This window comes from Callorhinus ursinus, unplaced genomic scaffold (assembly GCF_003265705.2).
Source record: "Callorhinus ursinus isolate GAN/ISIS: 27379988/994484 unplaced genomic scaffold, GSC_fseal_2.0 scaffold7, whole genome shotgun sequence".
Classification (NCBI taxonomy): Eukaryota; Metazoa; Chordata; class Mammalia; order Carnivora; family Otariidae; genus Callorhinus; species Callorhinus ursinus.
In genome coordinates, this window is record NW_027397069.1 from 47724312 (window position 1) to 47746067 (window position 21756).

At 38.9% G+C, this 21756-nt stretch overlaps 1 protein-coding gene across 5 annotated transcripts in view; it reads right to left on the reverse strand.

Annotated features, from left to right (window-relative positions):
• VWA8 (von Willebrand factor A domain containing 8) overlaps positions 1–21756 on the reverse strand; it is a 336853-nt gene that overhangs the window by 211895 nt on the left and 103202 nt on the right. For all 5 annotated transcript variants that reach the window (XR_012378777.1, XR_012378779.1, XM_073894490.1 and 2 more), the window contains 4 exons: positions 19121–19281; positions 16707–16820; positions 8958–9126; positions 6845–6922 (listed from right to left, as the gene is read on the reverse strand). Coding sequence is in view for 3 of the 5 variants with exons in the window: in XM_073894490.1 (XP_073750591.1) it covers positions 6845–6922; positions 8958–9126; positions 16707–16820; positions 19121–19281 (522 nt within the window). In the remaining 2 variants the exon portion in view is untranslated. The remainder of the gene's footprint in view (positions 1–6844; positions 6923–8957; positions 9127–16706; positions 16821–19120; positions 19282–21756) is intronic.

The following is a 21756-nucleotide window of genomic DNA, read 5'->3' on the forward strand; positions in this document are numbered from 1 at the left end:
ATGGCAGCTCTATTTTCAACTTTTTGAGGAACCTCCATACTGTTTTCCAGAGTGGTTGCACCAGCTTCCATTCCCACCAGCAGTGTAAGAGGGTTCCCTTTCTCCACATCCCCACCGACATCTGGCATTTCCTGACTTGTTAATTTTAGCCATTTTGACTGGTGTGAGGTGGTTTTCTTATTCTTCAAAAAAAAAAAATAAGAAATCCCATTAATAGAGCTGCTAGTACAGAAATTGGGATATGTGAGTACCAGTAAATATTTGTTAATGTGATTTTGAAATTATCTTAGTGGGCAGCACAATGCAATGAGATAAAGTTTATCAGCTTTGGAATCAGACAAATCAGGCTCTCATGTATTAGCCTGGTGGATTATTCAACATCTTCCAGCCTTGGTTTTCTCGTCTTTAAGTTGGTGACAATAATGCCTTCACATTTAAGGTTGTTATGAGGGTTGGTATCCACAATCTATAAAGAGCTTAGCAAACTCAACACCTAAAATAAAAATAATCTAGTTAAAAAATGGGCAGATGAGATGAATAGACATTTTTCCAAAGAAGACATCCAGATGGCTAACAGACACATGAAAAAATGTTCAACATCACTCATCATCAGGGAAATACAAATCAAAAGCATGATGAGATAGCACCTCACACCTATCAGAATGGCTAAAATTAACAATACAGAAAACAATAATCGTTGGTGGGTATGCAGGGAAAGAGGAACCCTCTTATACTGTTGGTGGGAATGCAAACTGGTGTAGACACTGGAAAACAGTATGAAGGTTCCTCAAAAAGTTAAAAATAGAACTACTCTCCAATCCAGCAATTGCACTACTAGGTATTTACCCAAAGGACACAAAAATCCTGATTCAAAGGGATACATGCACCCTGATGTTTATAGTATAGTGTCATTATCAACAAGAGCCAAATTATGAAAAGAACCCAAATGTTCATTGACTGATGAATGGATAAAGAAGATATAGTATATATATACAACAGAATATTACTCAGCCATAACAAAGAATTAAATCTTGCCATTTGCTGTAACATGGCTGGAGCTACAGAATATGATGCAAAATAAGTCAGTCAGAGAAAGACAAATACTATATGATTTCACTCATATGTAGCATGTAAGAAACAGAACAGGTGAACATAGTGGGGAAAAAAGAGAGGTGAAGCAGAAAAGAGACTCTTAACTATAGAGAACAAACTGAGAGGTGCTGGAGGGGAGGTGGATGGAGGGTGGATAAATAGGTGATGGGGATTAAGGAGGGCACCTGTGAGGAGCACTGGGCGTTCTATGTACGTGATGGATCACTTAAATTCTACATCTGAAACTAATATTACACTGTATGTTAACTGACTGGAAGTAAAATAAAAACTTGAAACTAGAAAAAAAAGGGAGAGAAAATTGTTCTAAAGCACTTAGCAGAGGTCAGACACATGGGTGCTCAACAAATGTCAGCAATTATTGTTAAAAGTCAGCCTCTACAAAATGAAAAAAAATCTAACACAGGAAGGGCATGCAATCTGCACTTTAGTATGAATTGAATGCATCAGATTATTATTGGATTAATTCCTAATTTAGATCAGCAGCATTAGGAAACAGCAGTTTTCATTGAAAACCAGGCGAGAGAAGAACTTTTGGAGCAACTAGCCCTTTGGGGAGGGGGGGCAGAAGAGGCCAGGAGGAAATGTCACAGGGGTAATGCGGGCAATACAGTGGTCCTGAGCCCCTAAGGGAACACAGAGGAGGACTCCATGAAGTTAGCAGAGGGTTCAGGATGGATGGTAGGAGGGTGCCACGATGCCAGAGACACACTGCCTATTGGCTTGTTTCAGCATTTCACTTAAGGTGATCTTGGTAGGTCCCGAGGAAGAACAAAAGGCAGGGATTTCTCCTCCTGTGTGTATTTTGCATCTCCATGAGATGCTGGTGTGCTGTGGTATTATATCTCAGCTACAACATAGGTTAAATGGTCTTTGGAGACTAGATTGGGAGCATGATCACCATTTATGATGTATCCCTTTTTCTATTAAAAAACACATTCTATATCTCAAAGAACTCATAAGCAAACATTTGGTTCATCCTTGTTTTCAACAAATTTGCATTCTAGACACGGAGACAATATTTAAATATAAGAAAGTATAAACTGCAATTCAAAATAGCATATAATTTAATGCCAAAATAAGTGAAGCACTTGACAAGTGCTAGAGGGGCTTAAAATGAGAATGTTCAAGTGGGCAAAAGAAATGCTATGAACAAAGGCATGAGAGCAAAAGGAACAGAAATAGATGCAGAAATGTGAGGAAATCAGCCCAGCTTTACTAGAGGGTCTTGCTGGAAAACTTGCTTCTAAGTAACAAAGACCTGGGACTAACACTTGGAGGAGTTTGGCCTTGCTCCTAAAGGCAATGGGACTTTGTTATGTACAAAGTGGTAATACAATTTTAGAAAGATTAATCTGGTGGTAGCATGCAAAGTAGCTGAAGGACACAGAGAACTGAGACAGGAAACAGAAAGCTACTGCAATGATCTGTCTATAAAACGATAACCAGAAAAAAAGGCAAAAAAGAGTGGAGAGACGGAATCAACAAATATTTCAGAGAACTTGGCCGCTGATGGATATGAGAAAAAAGGAAGAACTGAGGATAAGGTTAAGGTTATTTGAGCCAGTATAATATACTAAAGTATCAGAAGCTAAATATGACTCAGCAATTCCCATTCTGAATATGTGGGCCCACGGAAAATTCCTATTTTAATCATGGAAAATGTTTGACAAATGATTCCAACCCAGAGATTCTCAAGACAGGAGTCCTAATAAGCCACACCGTAACTTCCTCATGTACAATATTCTAATCTCATCCAAGAATGACACTGAATTCAGGCTTTACATTTCATTCCAATTATCAGTAAGGACGTCTTGCGAATTTGACAATATCAGCTTTCTCAGTTGCTAACATCAAAATGCTTTACAATAACATCCAGTGTTAAAAAAAATCAGAACAGGGCACCTGGGTGGCTCAGTTGGTTAAGCGACTGCCTTCGGCTCAGGTCATGATCCCAGAGTCCCGGGATCGAGTCCCACATTGGGCTCCCTGCTCAGCAGGGAGTCTGCTTCTCCCTCTGACCCTCTTCCCTCTTGTGCTCTCTATCTCTCATTCTCTCTCAAATAAATAAATAAAATCTTTAAAAAAAAATCAGAACAAAGCTTTACATTGAGCCATTTAAGTGTTGAAAAAAGGGTTTGCTTATTTCTGCTCTTGCGTTATCAATTAAAAATTGAGAATGCACTTTACTTAAAAATTCCTAATGTGTTCAACGTTTATAACATTAAATTTCTAACTGCACTTTTATCTTGCAAAAAAGAGTATGAGGATATGAGCACATCCCCTTAGCTACCATGGTTATGGAGTTTAAGCACACACCTCAAGGGGTTTCTTGTATTGGCATTATTAGTAATAGTAATTCAGCTTAAAAATATGAAGGATCTGATCAGAAATTTTTTTCAATAAACCTTCTCTTTTTCCTCTTAACGAATTATTTCTTTTATGAAAACATACTGTTTTCAGGGCGAGAAAACTCTAGAGACAATGTGTTAATAAATTAGTAATTAATTAATTAATCACTTTATTCATTCATCCACCAAACATTTGTTAAGTGTCTCTTATGGGCCCAGCACCAGGCCGGAAAAACGAGAAAGAAGAATAAACCACACTGGGTTCAAGAATTGAAATACTAATTGAGGAGATGAAAATAAACCTGTGATACAGCTACCACAGGTCAATAACAGAATCGTAAGTCAAGTGTCATGAGAGCAGGTTGGAGATAGAGGTTACTTCTGAGGAGCTGAGAGAGATCTGACAGGGGATAGGGAGAAAGCGCATTCTGGTGGTGTCACGGGAAGCTGGGGCATCTGGGTATGTGCTGGGCTTAGCAAGCAGGAAGAAGAGAAGAAGAGAAGTGCAGGAGGGCTGAGAGTGCTTCAGGAGAAGCTGTAAGAAAGTGAGGCTAGAAAGGCAACGTACAGTCAGACAGAACTGGGCAGGCATGCTTATTTAGCAGGCTGTCCTTCAGTCTGTAAGCAGAGAATTCATCCCTTAACAGTTTAATGATGGGGAGAACTTAGGAGCTGGATTTGGGAAAGGCCACTCCAGAGATACTATGGATGAGTCATTCATTCATTTACTTAACAGACATTTGTTGACAGTCTACTACATAGCAGGGAAAATTCCAGATGCTGCGGATACAGCGGGGACCCAAGCAAAAACCCCTGCTATCCCGGAACTTAAATCTGAGTTAGGGAAAATAGGCAATTAAAAAAAGTGAATAAAACATATATTATGTCAAAGGGTAATAAGCCTTATGAAGAACTTTAGAGCAGAAAGAGAGAGAGGAATGAAATGGGGGCTAAATGTGATTCTAAATGGAGTGCTTTAGGTAGACCTTGCTGAAAAGGTGACATCTGAGCAAATCCAAACAGGGGAGTTTGAATTGCAGTTATATGGGGAAGAAAATCTAGGCAGAGGAAACTGGGCACTGCGACAACTGGAAAATGGTCCCCTCCCCAAAGATATCCACATCCTAATCCCTGGAACCTAGGAGTTTTACCTCATATGGCAAAGTTAACTTTGCAGACCACATTAAAGATTTTGAAAAGAAGAGAGCATCCTGGATTATTTGTGTGGCCCCTTAAATGCAATCACACATATCCTTGTAAAAGGGAGGCAGAGAGAGGTCTGAACAGACACATGGAAGAGAAGGTGATGTGAAGATGGAGGCAGAGATTAAGATAATGAGGCCACAAGTCAAGGAATGCTGGCAGCCACCGGAACCTGGAAAAGGCGAAGGACAGATTCTTCCCTTTAGCCCCTGAGGGAGTGCTGCAGATACCTCAACTTGGATGCAGTAATACACACTCCAAACTTCTGGCATCCAGAACGGTGAGAAAATAAATTTCTGTTGTTATAAACCAGCAGTTTATGGTAATTTGTTACAACAGGCCCAGGAAAGTAATCCAGGGCCACATGAGGAATGAACTGTTGCTGGTGAGGGCAGTCAAAAGGAAAGGGCAATATTCCAGGAGAAAGATTATGAAACCAAATACCAGGACAATTACTGGCAAAAGGTAAGAGAGTGGATGACACATCATGATGCTAAACTGATGAGGTTTGCTTTCGGGTTAAGTGGAGATCATGGGAAGGCAAGGAGACAGATTATTAACACAGCCAGAAAATTAAATAAGAAATATGAATAGATTTAAACGGGAAAGACAGTTTAGTGGTACAAGGTATGTTGGATTTATAGTGATCCCAGAGTATCCAGTTGGGAAGTGAAGGAAACTACCATTTATTAAGCAGCTACTAAGGAAGAGATTCTTCATGCACATTTTCATGTTTAATCATCACAACCTCCTTATGAAGTAGACAGCGCTTGCACTCTAGAGATGAGAACACTGAGATTCACATTTGGTGACAGCCCTTGATCCTTCCAACAGATGCAGTGGTTTCCACCTTTTTAAACATCAAATCCCTCTTTTTTATTCCCCATGTGCCCTGTGTTTTAAAAGACTTCGCTTACCAAACAGCATGTATTAAAGAAGAGTTAGTTCTTTATGTTTTGCTATCCAAATGCATGTATGGATAGTCACCAGTCATGTTTCAGACTGGCATGATACAACCAGGCTTCGGTATTAAAATTCCAGCCCAAAGCAAATAACATTTTTGTTAGTCCTTTCATCCCTTTGTGCACAAATGTATAATTTGCCTTGGTCTATTTGAAATATTAATTATTGCTTGAAAACCTCAGATTGAAAACTAACCTTTTCATTTCACCCCTAATAGAGCATGAATTATATTGAGTATACTGGACTTTTGACAGCAGGGAGAACTTTTTGTTATAGTGCAAAAGTGTTTTCAACTGTGAATGCTAAAATAAAAGTTATGCAAGAAATTTTAAAAAGGGCGGGGGGGGGCAGGATATGCCACCCCCAAATACGCCATTTTGACATATTTATTAGTTTGAATTAAAGTTACATAAGAAACAGCCAGTACAAGAAGGACATTCTGACCCTCCTTTGTCCCCCGAAAGCAGGAAATAAATCTCCCCTATGAAAGGCATCCTTTCTGTCCCAGGAGAGTAGAAGGCATCCTTATCGCCAGCAATAGGGAACATTGGGCCAAGATGGCAATATAAACAAACTTTGTTACCTCGTCACTAATTTGGCTACCTCAAGCCCAAACTTCTTCGTCTTGTCAATTCTTTACAAATTTATTGTTTGTCTAAAAGGTATAAAAGCTGTCTGCTTTGATCACTGCTTTAAGTGTAATATTTTTATGGGGCCTGTGTACATATGGAATTAAACTGGGTTTTCTCCTGTTAAGTCTGTCCTGTGTGAATTTAATCGTTAGGCCAGCCAAAGAACCTAGAAGGAGGGAAGGGAAAAGTTTTCTGCCCCTACACCATCCCAGGATGGAAATACAATTAGAAACAGAATCAATGAGAAAAGAGAAGTTAGAAGCTGAAGAGAAAGAGGTCATCGTTAATAGAAGAGGTCACACTTGGACTAGATGAGATTGCTCAGGACAGGAGATTGGGGGCCAGAACTGAACCCCTAGGATCACCAAGCTCTAAAGCTAGTTTTCTTCTATGAGACCAGCCATTAGTAGCTGGAGTCAATGTTCAAATTACTGAAAGAGTAAAATATATATGCACAGGGCAAAGCACAGCATAAGAGATAAAAATACCAGCTTGAAAAACAGATTTTAAAGCATTAAACTCTGAGAACTTAAAGCAGCAGCATGTCAACAACAAAAAATCCTATGGGAAAAAGCCCAGACTTACCGTGGGATCCTGTGTCTCTCTGAGTTTGTGGGTAAATGATAACAATCTGTCCAAAGCTTCCTGAGGTATATTTGGGACCTATGTTATGAGAGAATTGAGAAAAGACAGAAAGAATAAATGGGGATATCTGATCAATCAACCACAAATTCTGGCTACTCAGCAAACAATATTAGGATTATATTTTTAGAAAGTACCTGGTGATAGGTAACATGTTTAACTCCTCGATAAATTTGCTTATTCATTTTCTCAGGAAATACTTCTGCCTCGGCTTTCTCTTTAACAATCAGGTAGTTAAAACCAAGCCACTCTTCATTTATAATTCCACCACCAGGATAAAACTGAAAGGAGCCTCTAACTCAATTAAAAACTGGCATAAAGTGTACCCATAAAAAATTTTTCATAATTATTTCCCTGTTTGTTAACTTTGACATGATTTTTTAAACTCTAATTTAGGCATTTTTCTTACTAAAACCAAACTCCTTCATTTAGTAGTAATCTTATTATCTACCAAGTGACACGGGTATCCTGCAACAAAGAATGGATGCCCACACTGTTCATTTTTTCAAGGACTTTTAAACCACACACCTAAGGGGAGTAATCAGTTTATCAATAAATTCTGAAGAACAGTTGCCTAAATAACACATGCTGGTTGCTTGAACAGTAATAATTTTAATCTAATTAAATATTTAACGGAATTAAATTATGAGAAATTAAACTAAAACAATGACATATTTTATAATTTTAATTTAAAAAGATCAGAGAGATATTAGAACAATGACTGGTATAATGTAACCACTTCCAGAAGTAAACTGCTCAGGGTTTCTTTGTCATTTAAGTGACTGGCACTTGAAAATTCTACATTCTTTTCAGTACATATTTTATCTCATTCATTCTTTAAATTAAATCCTGTGATATAAGAAGCAGTATTATCCCCAACTTCAGATGAAGAAACTATGGTTGAGTAATTTACCCAAGATCTGGAGGCTGATGAGGAGTGGATTTGGCATTTGTTTTTTTTTAAGGATTTTATTTATTTATTTATTTGACAGAGAGAGAGAGAGAGAGAGAGAGAGAGAGAGGGAACACAAGCAGGGGGAGTGGGGGAGGGAGACACAGGCTTCCCACAGAGCAGGGAGCCCAATGCGGGGCTCCATCCCAGGACCCTGGGACCATGACCTGAGCTGAAGGCAGATGCTTAATGACTGAGCCACCCAGGCCCCCGGATTTGGTATTTAAAAGTAAGCTGTTTGACTTGAAAGCCTATGCCCTTATCCACCACCATGCTCACAAGACCTAAAATTAATCAGCTAGTTCTGGTATTTCAAAGGGGATGAGTGCATTTATGTAAAAAGTTACTTATTTGTGATCGAGAACAACATTGGCCAGTAGAACCTTCTGTGATGATGGAAACGTTCTTTACCTATGCTGTCTAACGTGCTGGCCAAAATCCCCCAGATGTTTACTGACCCCTTGAAATATGACTGAGAAACTGAACTTTTAAAATTTATTGAATGTGGCTGGTGCTACATTGAACAATGCAGTTCTAAAACTCCGAAAGTGTGAAGCACTTTATTAGTTAAGGCAGACACTGAAATAACTAATTACGTATAATGCAAGCCACCAGATAACTAATCAGGTAAGCACAGATACATTACAGTAGTGAGGGGAACAGGACGACTTTGTATTTTCTAAAATCTAAGAAACTAAAATATATTTGGCCTCCCTTTATAGTAGGAACTTAAAATAGTCATCTCTGGCTGATTATAGAAGGAAAACGAATCCTAAAACTGCCTCCACATCTGGAAAGTGGAAAGACAGCTTACATCCACGGTTCTCAAAGTGTGATCCCCGGATCAGCAGCATGGGCATCACCTAAGAACTTTAGAAATGCAAATTCTCATGTACCGTCCTAGACCTAGGGACTCAGCAATCTGCATTTTATCAGGCCCTCCAGATGATTCTGAAAAATGCTAAAGTGTGAGAACCATTATATCAGGAAATTTGGGAGTAAATGGGAAGAAGCCAGAAATGTCCAATTCTGCTCCGACAGGTGTCAGAGTACTTTGAAAGAGAACAGCCAAAGGCAACAGGCTAGAGCTCGCCTTACTCTTACCATTTCCTTAATCACTTGAATTTCTTCACTTTTGACAAGTGGTTTCATATAATGGAAAAAGAACATGGTTAAGAATTCTGGTCCCAGCCACTGCTGTGTTGTGCTTCCAATAACAGGGGGCTCTGCCAAGGCGATGATTCTGAAGGAGGGGTGGACAGGAAAAATGGATCTAAAAGGGGGAAAAAATAAAACAAACAAACATAAACTTTCATATTAGAAATTAGGTCATGGTAGCTAAGGCCTAGGCAACGATAAGCCTACTGCTGTTAATATAGTCAAAGCAATTATCCAAAGAACAAGGCTTGAAAAAAATCAGGACGTCCTAAGAACTTATTATTAAAACAGAAAAAGAGGGGCGCCTGGGTGGCTCAGTCAGTTAAGGGTCTGACTTTTGATTTCAGCTCAGGTCATGATCTCAGTGTCATGAGATCAAGTCCACATTGGGCTCTGTGCTGAGTGTGGAACCTGCTCGAGAGTCTCTCTCTCTCTCCTTCTCCCTCTGCACCTCCTCCGCCTGTAGGAGGCACTGTAGCCCACTGCTAGTAGCTGTTAATTATGAGACCCTATGGTATCAGACTCACTGCATTCTCTCTCTCTCTCTCCCAAATAAATAAATAAACCTTTAAAAAAAAGAAAAAAGAATCATCTACTGCTAAAACATGATGTACCGTTTCCACTGATGATCTCCATTCCTACACAAACCACCGTTCTGGATATGCTGTTATGCCTCCAGTAAATTTTCTCCATAGTCCCTTGAAACAAAATCCCATCCAGTTCATATTCATTACATAGGTTCCTTTTCTTTATTCAAAGTCCCCTCAAAATCTCCTGTCTTGCAAGGAACCCATTCTATGTCGATCACAGAAAGACCAAGGAGTATGATCCAGGATGTTTACTTCACAACACAGAAAATATAAGCAGCATAAGGGGCTGGGTTCAATTTAAAATCTGGATTAACAAAAAGAATACTTAGGTCTTCAAAAGATAGAGAAAATTAAATGTTTATATAATTTACTCTTTTGTCATTTTATAGGAAGTATTGTGATTTTTAAAGTGATCTCTTTTATAAATCTCTGCTAGGGAATCTGGGGATGTAAATATTCTAGGACACAGAAGAATAAGGTAAGACTGCCCACCATTTGTGAAATGACTTGAGTATGTTTTGGAGAACAGACTAGATACCCCTTATAATCTATTCATGTGTGTGATAGTGTCAGTTCTTATTAATTGCACTCTAAACTGCAGTGGAAATATAACTTTAGAGGGTAATATCACCCCTGCTATAAGAAAAGATAAAATGCAAACACTTGCCAAGATCTTCACAAAAATAAAAATTTAGGTACATAACTGACATTTCTCCAGATATAGACTATTCATTGCCATTAACTATTATAATAGAACCCAACAGTTAAGTGGTTAGGCAGCTAGAATATTAGGAGGTAGGATATGTTTGGAGAGGATTAGATAAGTACTTGGAAGATTTAAGATAAGAAAATGCCTTCCCAATACAACAGGTAAGTCCACTGAGTCCCTGACTACATGTCTGTAATTTTAGAGGCCACACCATAATTTGCAAACCAGGGAAAAGCAGTTTTTAGAAGTGGTCATATGAAAGGTCTAGAAGTATTCATAAAAGCTACCAGATATCATTTCATTTTGCTAGGTAGGAAAAAAAAAATCCTTATTTACAGATATCCAAGCAGGACATGGGAATGATCTATCCAAAGGAGTTGTTCTGGGAAAAGAGGAAAGAATAACAACATGAGCAGAGTCAGAAAGTCCTGAGGATAGCATGATCACTGAGGACTGCCAGCAATTAGACAGTCACACAAGAGAATCTAGACACAGAAAATTCTGTGATCTAAAAGCTAAAAGAGAAGGTTTTTCCATTTTCCACTTCTGCCAAGTGGTTTGCCATATTCCAGAAAACTCAGCTCCATGGCCCAACGACAGATGTTGGATTCATCCTTGGTCCTCCTCTTTCCTAGCTGGGACAAAAGAAGGTGGGAGAGACAGAGCTGCTTTTTTGTGATTTGACTGCACAAAATTAAATCTGCAGATGTAGTTTCTTATTCAAGATAATAAGGGATACTAAATCAGGGAAAAAACAAAGCCAAAATCCAACACGTAAGCCAAAAGAGGAAGTCCAATTTATATCCTTAAACCAAAAGATCAGGAAGCAGGTACCACAGCTGAGCTGTGAATTTAGGACTAGAAGAGCAAATAACAAGAGAGCAAGCCATAGGAGAGCAAGCTAGGTGGCTTGAATTTAAATATGTCATGATCATTGCTGAGAACATACACTGTCCGTGGCTTGCTTTCTGGTATCGACTCTAGCAGGGTACCCGAGTAAGCGGGCCCAGTTTAAAGAGGGCAGTTTCTGAGACAGCTGATGTCAGGCAGAGACGTGTACGCTGACTATAAAAACAGCCAGCAAACTACTGAATAACAGGCTAAGGACCGCTGTGTTGCTAGGTCTCCCCCAGAGGCTTCCTTACATATAAACAGGTCATATGGAAAGTCATTTCCTGATGACGACAGATCTCCACGCCCGAAAGTTGGAGAGCAGAGTACTCCTGAGGATCTGCCACGTACTTTCAGGTGATTTAACATACTGGCGTGTAATACAAAGACTGGATAAGTGGTAAACAGTTGAGAATTAGGAAACAAGCACAGTTAAAAGTTAAAACCAAGGTTAACTTTAATTTTACTAGAATTTAACAACGAATAACAAATGAAACTAAAGATATAGCTTAACTTCAGATAAGTAAATATTTCATAAAGATTAAAGATTAAAAACGCAAAATGCTCTTTTTAAAAAAGATTTCAAAATTAAAAGTACTGAGGTCAGTATGTTTGTTTGGGGGCATTAAATGTAAGTTTCAGAGAGTAAAGCACCTTCCCCTGCCTCTCAGCAATAAAAAGGAATGAATTATTGATATACATAACAACATGAAAGATCTCAAAATAATTATGCTGAGTGAAAGAAGCCAGATCAAAAAAAGTATATACTGTGTAATCCCATACACATAAAGTTCTAGAAAATACAAAATATATCAAGTAACTGGAAGCAGATTCCTAGGGGTGGGAGAGGAGGGTGACAAGGGTCAAGAGAGAGGGACTCCCCAGGGGTTTGAGGGCACTTTAGGGGGGGTGTCATAGATGTATTCATCATCTTGACTGTGGTGATAGTTTCATAAGTATAAATGAATATCAAAAATTATGAAACTGTGCACTTTAAATATTCACAGTTTATTATACATCATTATACCTCAAAAAAGCTATTAGTAAAAGAAGAAAGACTTCAATAATGTCAAGTCTTTTGAAGGAAATTAGAGGGTAATTTTTGTCAAATGTGTCTACTAAGGAATTTGAAAGAATAACACAGAAGGTTTTTATAAAGACATTAATCATAAGCCAGAAGAGGATTTTGTAACTGGCCTTCTATACTATTACTAGTGTTCCCATTCTGAACCTATAGGCTGTGCAGCCTGTTATTTCACCTTTACTTCCAATGCAATGTAGCAAACTGCATGGACACATTCCTTTCTCATCCTTACACCACACAAGGTCTAGGGTGATACTTGGAAGAGAATGGGTGCTAACTAACTAAATAAATGTATTGCTATTGTTAAGAGCCATCAATGCAAGAAACTTTTTGAAGACCTTTGATGGCAAGGACAAAAGAAAGGTAACTGATAAAAACTGGGAATAATGGTTTTTCACGCAAAAGCAGAGCAGCTAATCTAAATCTGGTCTTGAACAGGTACGTTAGAGAAGGTTCATCCTCTCTATCAAAAAGACAAAACCAAAACACACAATAATAGACTCTTCATGGAGTTTGGAAAAAATGGTTCTTTTTCAAAATCAAAATTTGCTTAAGGCTCTTTGTTTTGAGAATCAAACACAAAGACTCAGGCATAAAATCTTGGGTCTATCTTGAATTTTGTTAAAAACTTACATGGCCTAATTTCCTAGCAAAAAGATGCTGAGGTTTCTGGGGAATGCAAGAGAGAATGCTCAGATCCTACCATCTTCAAGCATAGGAATAAGAATAAAAGGGTCCAGAGAAGCTAATCAATCAAGAATTATACCTGATGTCCAGTTATGGTTCACCACTGATCAAGAAAAACTGGGAGATTATAAACTGTTTTCAATATTCAATCACAATCAATACAAATAAAATATACAATAAAAATGTAAAAACATTAGAACATATAAAATTATAACTGAGACTAGGTCACTAATCTTTATTGCTTCCCTGAGATAACCATAAGCTCTTTCTTGGCAAAATAAACAATTAGTAATGCACAGACTCTTGGCCCCCTCATCTATGCTCTGATCAACGGCCGGAAGGGACACATTTAGCAACCTATAGTATCTGTACTCCCCCTTTCCCCGAAGAAGTTTTTCTCATCAAAGGAAGCAGTTCTATTTTGGTCGTTATTTCCTGTGAGAAATGCAGGCATGGCGTCTGGTGTGCATGGCCATCATACTATTTCTAACCACCATGTCCACTGGATTCTTGGAGTCTTGCAACAAGAGAAGGAGAGTCGCTAACATTTCTGATGCCATATCTAAGGGCACATTAGCCATGTAATTACCTGCAAAGAATGCCTGCAGAGGGTTCAGATCAAGATAAGGTCAGCAAATGAGTCAAAAACAGTTGTTTAGAAATTGGGTTTCACACTATGAAGCTGAAAGGCACCGTAGCACACTGCTGGTAGCTGTTAATTATGAGACCCTGTGGTATCAGACTGGTCATAAAAGGCGAAGTATTCTTGTTCCTAGGTTTATAAAAGGAAGCACTACCTGTTCAGAAGGTCGTCTAAAACCAGATTAATAGATTACCTTTACCTTGAGTTTCCTAGAATTTATACAAGATTTATTCACTCGTTCAAACACACTTACTAAGTGGTCTACTACATGTCAGTTATTGTGACATTCGAGACAAAGAGATGAAGTATAGAGCAACAATGTCCTGCAAATAGAGCAACAATGTCCTGCAACATTAAAGTCTTCAGTTTCTGGGGTGCCTGGGTGGCTCAGTCGTTAAGCGTCTGCCTTCGGCTCAGGTCACGGTCCCAGGGTCCTGGGATCGAGCGCCGCATTGAGCTCTCTGCTCCGCAGGAAGCCTGTTTCTCCCTCCCCGACTCCCCCTGCTTGTGTTCCCTCTCTTGCTGTCTCTCTCTCTCTCTCTCTCTCTCTCTATTAAATAAATTAAAAAAAAATAAAAAAAAAAAGTCTTAAGTTCCAGTCATTTTCTGAGACCCAACTGCATCCTTGCCTCTCCTCTGACCATGTGAAATACCCATAAGTTCCTTTTGCAACAATTTAACATTTTTTTGGTTACTTGTAACTAAAGGAGTCCTGCTAGACATAAATGTGTTAACTGGTCCTATCTGAAAACAAGGAGGTATCAAAATTTACCAAACTGGGTCTAGAGACAAAGAAGCTCTTAAATCTGCTTTCCCTTCTTTCCAACTTTGTCTTTTTCCTCTATCTCAAAATTCCCCAAGGAAACAAAGCATTAATAGCTGAGTTTGTTTAAAGACTATCAGAAATAATAATCATTTTGCTGAACTTCAATTCTGTGCTTAGAAATGAAAGGATAGGTGATTCAGATGATGAGTTTCTAATTTATAGTTCAAATGCTAATGCCAAGAGTGGCATATTAGACATGTACAGCATATAGGATCAACCCATGTTAGATAATGATTGGTCATATTACTTATAAGAACAAGTCATGAAAAATTAACTTCCTCAATGAGTACACATTTCCCACTTTATGCTATGCTATGTCCTTCTGGTCAGCCTGTCAGCTCTCTACCTAACAAACACAGCCCTGAAAGAAATACTGTCACCTGGCATAAACTTACTATATTCCACCCTATTATAACCTATTATAACCCTAAAAGAGAACATACTTATTCTCGGAAAGTCAAAAATGGGCCACAAAATTAAATCAAGTTTAGCCAGGAAAAGATAAATTTACTAACACTCTATCTCATCAGAGTGAAGTAGAGTCTGTAACATGACTGTTTAGCAAGGAAATAGAGAAAAACTGTTTACAACCATAAGAAAATAGTGTGTTTCTCAGGCAAAAGGAGGAGGAATACTGATAAAGAAAGGAATCTGACTTTCAACTGGTAGAAATATTTCAGACGGAGGAGAATCAACTGTTGGACATCTTGCCTCTGAGAAGTCAGCGAAGACCTGACAAACTGACAGATCGTAAGAAAGAACAGAAAATTAGAAGGCCAGCCCAGGAGGTTCAATGTCTAACTGATGAAAGTTGCACAGAGACCAGAGGAAATGGGAAAGTGGGAGTGGACAGAGATCTACCATGACATGTGAGCTACAAGTATGAAGGGCAGCAGGTCCAGATCAGGGCTGTCGGAATGCACTATGGGACAAAGATGAAACTGATAAAAGCCTCCTGTGCCTCAACATGCTGAGAGGAGATTTATATAAGAGGGGAAGCGTCTGGGATGAAAAAGTGATAAATACATAGAAAACAGGGTCACTTCCTCTTCTGTGTTCCCGTAGAATTATTGCAGAGATCTCTGTTCTAACATTTAAAAGCTGCATTGTAATTATTTATCTCTGTATCTGACTCTCTTCATATGTATGCATTCATTAACTTTAGGAAAAACAAAACGTATGCAAGAAAGGAAAAACAACTGTAGTTTACCAAATGACTCAGCTGTTGTAAAAAGTACTTATGCTGTGATAATCATGCAGATGTTGAGTGAGGTTCCAAAGAAAATTATTCCAAAACTACTTAGGAAGAATGAGAGATGGGGAGGATGTACATGTAGTGGGAAGAGAAGTGGTAAAAAGAGCTAAACCTTAATTTTCCATAGGAAGAAATCAATCAATAATGCCTAACACTGAAAAATAAACCAAGAAATACCAATAAAAGCATATTACGATATTGCAGTAGTGAGGTATGGGGACAGGACAGGGTAGCTACACTTGTGGTGAGCATAGCATAATGTATAAACTTGTTGAATCACTATGTTGAACACTTGAAACTAATGTGGCATTTTATGTCAACTATTCTTAAAAAAAAAGTCTATTATTTAGTGATACGGAGGTAAGTACCTGGGGAAAAAAAAAAAACAGCTCGAAGTTGAAAGGAGTCGTCTCTGGGCTTTGGGAAATGGGAAAGTGTCTGAGGACAGATGACAGTGAACTGGTATTTTTCATAAAAAGTCTTCAAAAAGCTATCCACATTTAAAGTTTCCCAATTGTCCCAAAGTATCTTTTCTAGCTGTTTCCATTTGATTTCCTGATCCAGGATCCAAGCATTTGGTTTGGACATTTCTGGGAGGAATATATAAGCCACAAAGGGTAATCCTGCATCAGGTGGCTTACCTCCATAATAACTAACTGCTTCCTAGGATGGAGGGCCCAGTAAATTATGAGGCTTCCCCCCCCCCCCCCGCGGAAGGAAACAAAATATGGGGGCCAAAAACGGGGTTGCTACAGCAACGGGGGGGGGGATTACCTTCTCAGAGCTAATGTTCTTATGAAGTGTTGAAACATGTATGTGAAAGTAAGGCTGAGAGTGCAGAGCACATCTTGGATAGCAAGCTCAAGTTGTAGGAAATGCCAGATTATGAGCATGCTCAGGATACCAAATTATTAAGGGATTCGAAGTTAGCTTGGCTTGACCCTAGGTTCAGAAGAATAACAAGACGGCACAAGTGACCACAAGAATGAGAGCAGGGAGCCCAACATTACCTCTGCCGTAGCTGCTCATCAGACAGTTGCAACTCTTCCTTTAAGCGCATATACCTGTCTTCTCTCAGCATCCTAGAGCCGTCATAGAGGCTTAGCTCCCGGTCGTGGATCAACCTAAGGGACAGAGGAAAGTCAGGGAACAACTTCATCGGTTTTGAACGTTTAAGTCACTGGAGGTGGAATCGGTTAACATTTTAATCCTGTTTATTATTGTGGACGATTGAGTCTAACAATTTCGTTAGATGCACCTTTTGCAATTTCAAGTTGGCTAGTGCTATTATACTTGGCAAAACTATTGGTTTCTGTACTGGAGAGCAGTAGCCATGGTTACTGGATGCGGACAGTGGAGGGGGGGGGAGAAGGATGAGGAGGAGGGGCTGGAAAGGGAACGGAGGAAGAAGATGAAAAGCAGCAGCGGAACGGGTGACTGAGGATAACCATGAGGTGCGTATTAATGAACAAGGCAGGTGGTACATACTCAGAGTCTAATGTAACTCTTTAAGGGACAGTATTATCCACATATTTCTGTCTTTGGAATTACAGGATTTAAAACATCAAAAATCTGTATAATGAAATAACTGGTGCTATTTCATATACCAACTCTGATGGTGACCTAACAGTCCACAGCACAAACAGCATCATCTTCCAGATGTTGCTGGGGTTGAAAAGCACTACTGCTAGATTTTACACCAACCGCTCAAGTCTCCAGATGCCCACATCACAGTTGCCCCATGACCTCCACTCGGCAAGCACTGAGGTGAGGGGAAACTGCATAATGCAGGGGTTAGGAGCATGGGCAGTGGAGAAGTCAGATCTGTGTTCAAATTCAGCTCTGTACCTTATCAGCTGAAATGACTGAGGCAGGGGGGAGCACTACTCCTCCATCTCTCTAAACTTTTCTCTGTTATAAAACCAGGGCACTCATACCAACCTCATAGTACTGCTGTGAAAATTAAACATCTAATGCAAGGCAGATGCTTACTATAGTTGGTTCTCAATCTTGGCAGCACATTAGAACCTTCTGGGAAGGGTTTAAAAAGGCTGATGTTCAGGCCTCACCCTGGATCACTTATATCTGAATTTGGGGACGCGGAACTCAGGCATCAGTAATTGTTAAGCTCTACCCGCACAAGGTGATACCAGGGCTGAGAGCCTGAGAAGCACTGGCCAGGCACAATGCCCTGCAGAGAGTAAGGAGTCAGTTAATGACAGCTGCCCCCTTTCCCAAGTGCCTGGCCAAGCAGGCAAGAGGTAACCGAGAAAAGGGGAGCAATAAGGATGATTTCTGGTTGTATCTGTATTTATCTGTTTAGAAGAAAAAACTACCCTAAATCTATGGAATATTTATGGCAAATCACTAAAAATTTGTGGTTATTATTTTCAAATGTTCCCAAGTCTAATCAGGATTAACACAATGTTTTTGGAATTTTTAATTATACTCAGTATCTGCATCTTGTCAAAGACAAGAAACTCTGAATAGCTGGTTGGGAAAATGGATTATTCCATAGTTAGAAAGCAAACGTCTAGAGGTGACAGAATCACGACAGAACAAATAAAAAATTGGTATCATTAATCTTCCAAAATGACACAGGATGGAAATACTTTCCATGAAAGTTACACATGAAATTTTCTCTTAACATTACATTCTAGAGAAGTTAATTAGGAATGTTTTCCCCACCCAAACTGAAATAAGGAAACAACAGTTACACAATGTTCGAGTTTGTAAACACAAAGTGAGTTTAGTCTATATAAAATATCGTCAAACATTCATTACACATTTCATTTTTTTAAAGATTTTATTTATTTATTAGATAGAGAGAGCATGAGTGGAGGGGAAGGGACTGAAAGAGAGGGAGAAGCAGGCTCCCCGCTGAGCAGGGAGCCTGACGTGGGGCTCGATCCCAGGACCCTGGGATCATGATCTGAGCTGAAGGCAGACGCTTAAATGACTGAGCCACCCAGGCGCCCCTCCATTACACATTTTATATAAGGAATCATACTTTCTCTCTCAAAAAAATTCCAACAGAATTAACCAATAATTTAGATCTATGATTCATAAGGTGTTTGTAAACAGTGATGCTGTGACTAACAGATTGTAAGAAACATGAGCTGCATGACTTAGTGTACGTATCAATAAGCACATATGAACTCTTTCAAAATTTTTACCTAAAAGTTTTCTTTTTTCAACTCTTACCCACAGAATTTTGCCATGGCATTGTTTTTTTCCCAAAACGTTCAGTATTGGAAGTTTTACTGTCCTGTGTTCACAACGATAAAAATCTCTGCTATTCTGGCTGTATACAGAAGTAAGTTTCTCACGATCTACAGGACCCAGTTTAAAAAAGACGATGATAGAGTTCTATGTCTACTGTTTACACGGAGTGTTTGTGTGTGTGTGTGTGACTCATACAAACCTTTGCAACACAGCAAGTGTGCCCACATTGACCCGGTGGATGCCATCCAAGAGGACAAGCTTTCCTTCCAGAGCAGCGTTCACAAGGGGTGAGGACCGCCACGCAGTGTCTCCGTTGGGAAGAGTGTATCTCTGCTGTAGCAGGTCACGTGCAGTCATATCCTGAAACCAAGCCCCACCACCCACCAAAGAAAATGCAGGATTAATTTTTAAGAGATGGATGGAAGCTTATTTAGCTTTATAGTTACCACTCTGAACATAACATTCCATATAATAGCTGGTAAGTCATCTTCTCCAATCCACTAAAAAGAAAAACATTCAAAAGCTTTTCTTGGTCATTTGAAGTTTTTCATGTTACTCATCCACATACTATAGTCAGAGTGAGGGCTTTTCTGCCCCCCTTCTTTTTTATTTAGCATTTTCCCCCTCCCTTAAAATATTCATTTGATATCTATACAGATGATGGCAGTCACTGCCACTTGATTGTAATGAAATTTAATTCAGTCAGCTTTATTTTTACAGGGACCAAAATGTGTGGATTCCTTTAAGAATCAGAGGCCATACAAACTCAATGGGAAGAGATGCTTTTCAGTCCTGAGCCATTTTCTTACAGCTGAGTTCTCCTGAAAGGCCATGCTAGGGACCCATCACGGTGACTCAGTCTATTTAAAGAGGTTTGAAAATGGAGGAAACTGAGGAGGATAATCATCAGATGAGGTACAGGAATTGACAAACAATAGCATGGCAGTTATAAGCAATTTTTAAAAAAGATTTTATTTATTTATTTGACAGAGAGAGAGAACACAAGCAGGGGAAGTGGGGGAGGGAGCCCACCGCGGAAGTGGGGGAGGGAGCCCACCGCGGGACTCAATCCCAGGTCCCTAGGATCATGACCTGAGCAAAGGCAGACACTTAATCGACTGAGGCATCCAGAAGCCCCATAAGCAATTTTTTAAAGCACAAACACAATGCGCTAGCGCTAAAACAGTGTGACAGATTTAAGCAAACTATTAATAGCAGTGGCATAAAATGTCCATTTTTTAAAATTTGGGGTGCCATATAATATCAACAACTTTTTCTTACATGTATTAATGATGAAGACAATAGTTTGTTTTCTGTTATCAGCTTCAGATAACTTTTGGGCAATTTATATCAAACAAAATTTCAACTTCTACAATCAATTTTATTCAAAACTTTAGTCTTTTGTAAATTCTTTGATATCCAACTGCAGTTTTAAGAAGACAGAAAACTAAAAAATTTGCTTATATTCACAATGGCAACAGATCTACACTGAAACCAAGATTAAAATATGTCTTAATTATTTCAATTTTCTCACTACCAAAAAAGTACTGACTTAGGAAGTATGAATAGGCTTATAGTGAATCATAAAGACACTTGAGAATAGTAACATTCAAACTCACCAGATCCCCATAGCCCTAAAAGTCTGGCTTTGACACATTATCAAAATTTGGCTTAATTCATTAATTTTAATTTTTAAACTATGAACTTTAAATTCTATGCAAACTACATGAACATGGCATTCTAAGCTGCCAATGATAGTTGCAATACTAAATTGAGCACCATCATCAGTGTTTACTAAGATGGTTTATGGTGAGAATGAGCTCATTCCTATTCATGGGTATGCAATGTAAGAACAGGAAAAGAGGGGCACCTGGGTGGCTCAGCTGGTTAAGCCTCTGCCTTCGGCTTAGGTCATGATCCTGAGGTCCTGGGATCAAGCCCCACCTTGGGCTCCCTGGTCAGCGGGGAATCTACTTCTCCCTTGCCTTGTGCCACTCCCCCTGCTCCTGCTCTCTCTCTCTCAAATAAATAAATAAAATCTTTATTAAAAAAAAGAACAGGAAAGGAATCCCTGTGTAAGAAAAATAGTTTGACAAATCAAAATAAATGTTTGTGGGTCATTTTCATAATTAAATTATGAAAAACAACCAAATACACACACACAAATCTTTTTTAAATTAATACAAAAACAGGTAAATTTAAAGAAAACTCTTGGTAGTAATTATTTCAGAAAAATATTCACTATAGAGTTACATCATATATTGTTCTAGAGAATAAAGCAAACAGAAAACATGCTTTAACACAGTAGTTCTAAATCAAAGATATATATATACCAGAAATAGCTGGGGGAACTTTTGGAAAATACATTAGCACAGGCCCCATCACCCCAAGATCTGGATTCAATAGACCCAAGATGGTGCTTACCACCTGGATTTTATTAGACATTAATTACACAGATGATAAATTAAATGTCCCCTAGATGGGAAATACTACTTTAAAAAAGAAACGTTAACTCAATGTGAAGTTTGGTCTCATCCTATTTGTTTATACCCCTCTCTTATTCTAGTAGGAATTATGAGATTACATGAGGATATACGAGATGTATAACAAAATAGTATAAATTAAAAGGTGAAAAAAATGAAGAAAGGGGGGAAGAGTAAGCCTTGTTTCCTTCAAGTATTCCTATTGGTATTCAGAGAGGAGGTAACATGAAGAAAGCATCCCATTGATACTGTATTTTTAAAGAAATGAATGGGTGTTGATTTTGAAAATGCCAGCTTCACACTGAAAATATATGGTATCCTGACCCACTTTAGCTCTGGAGTCTTTTGCGTG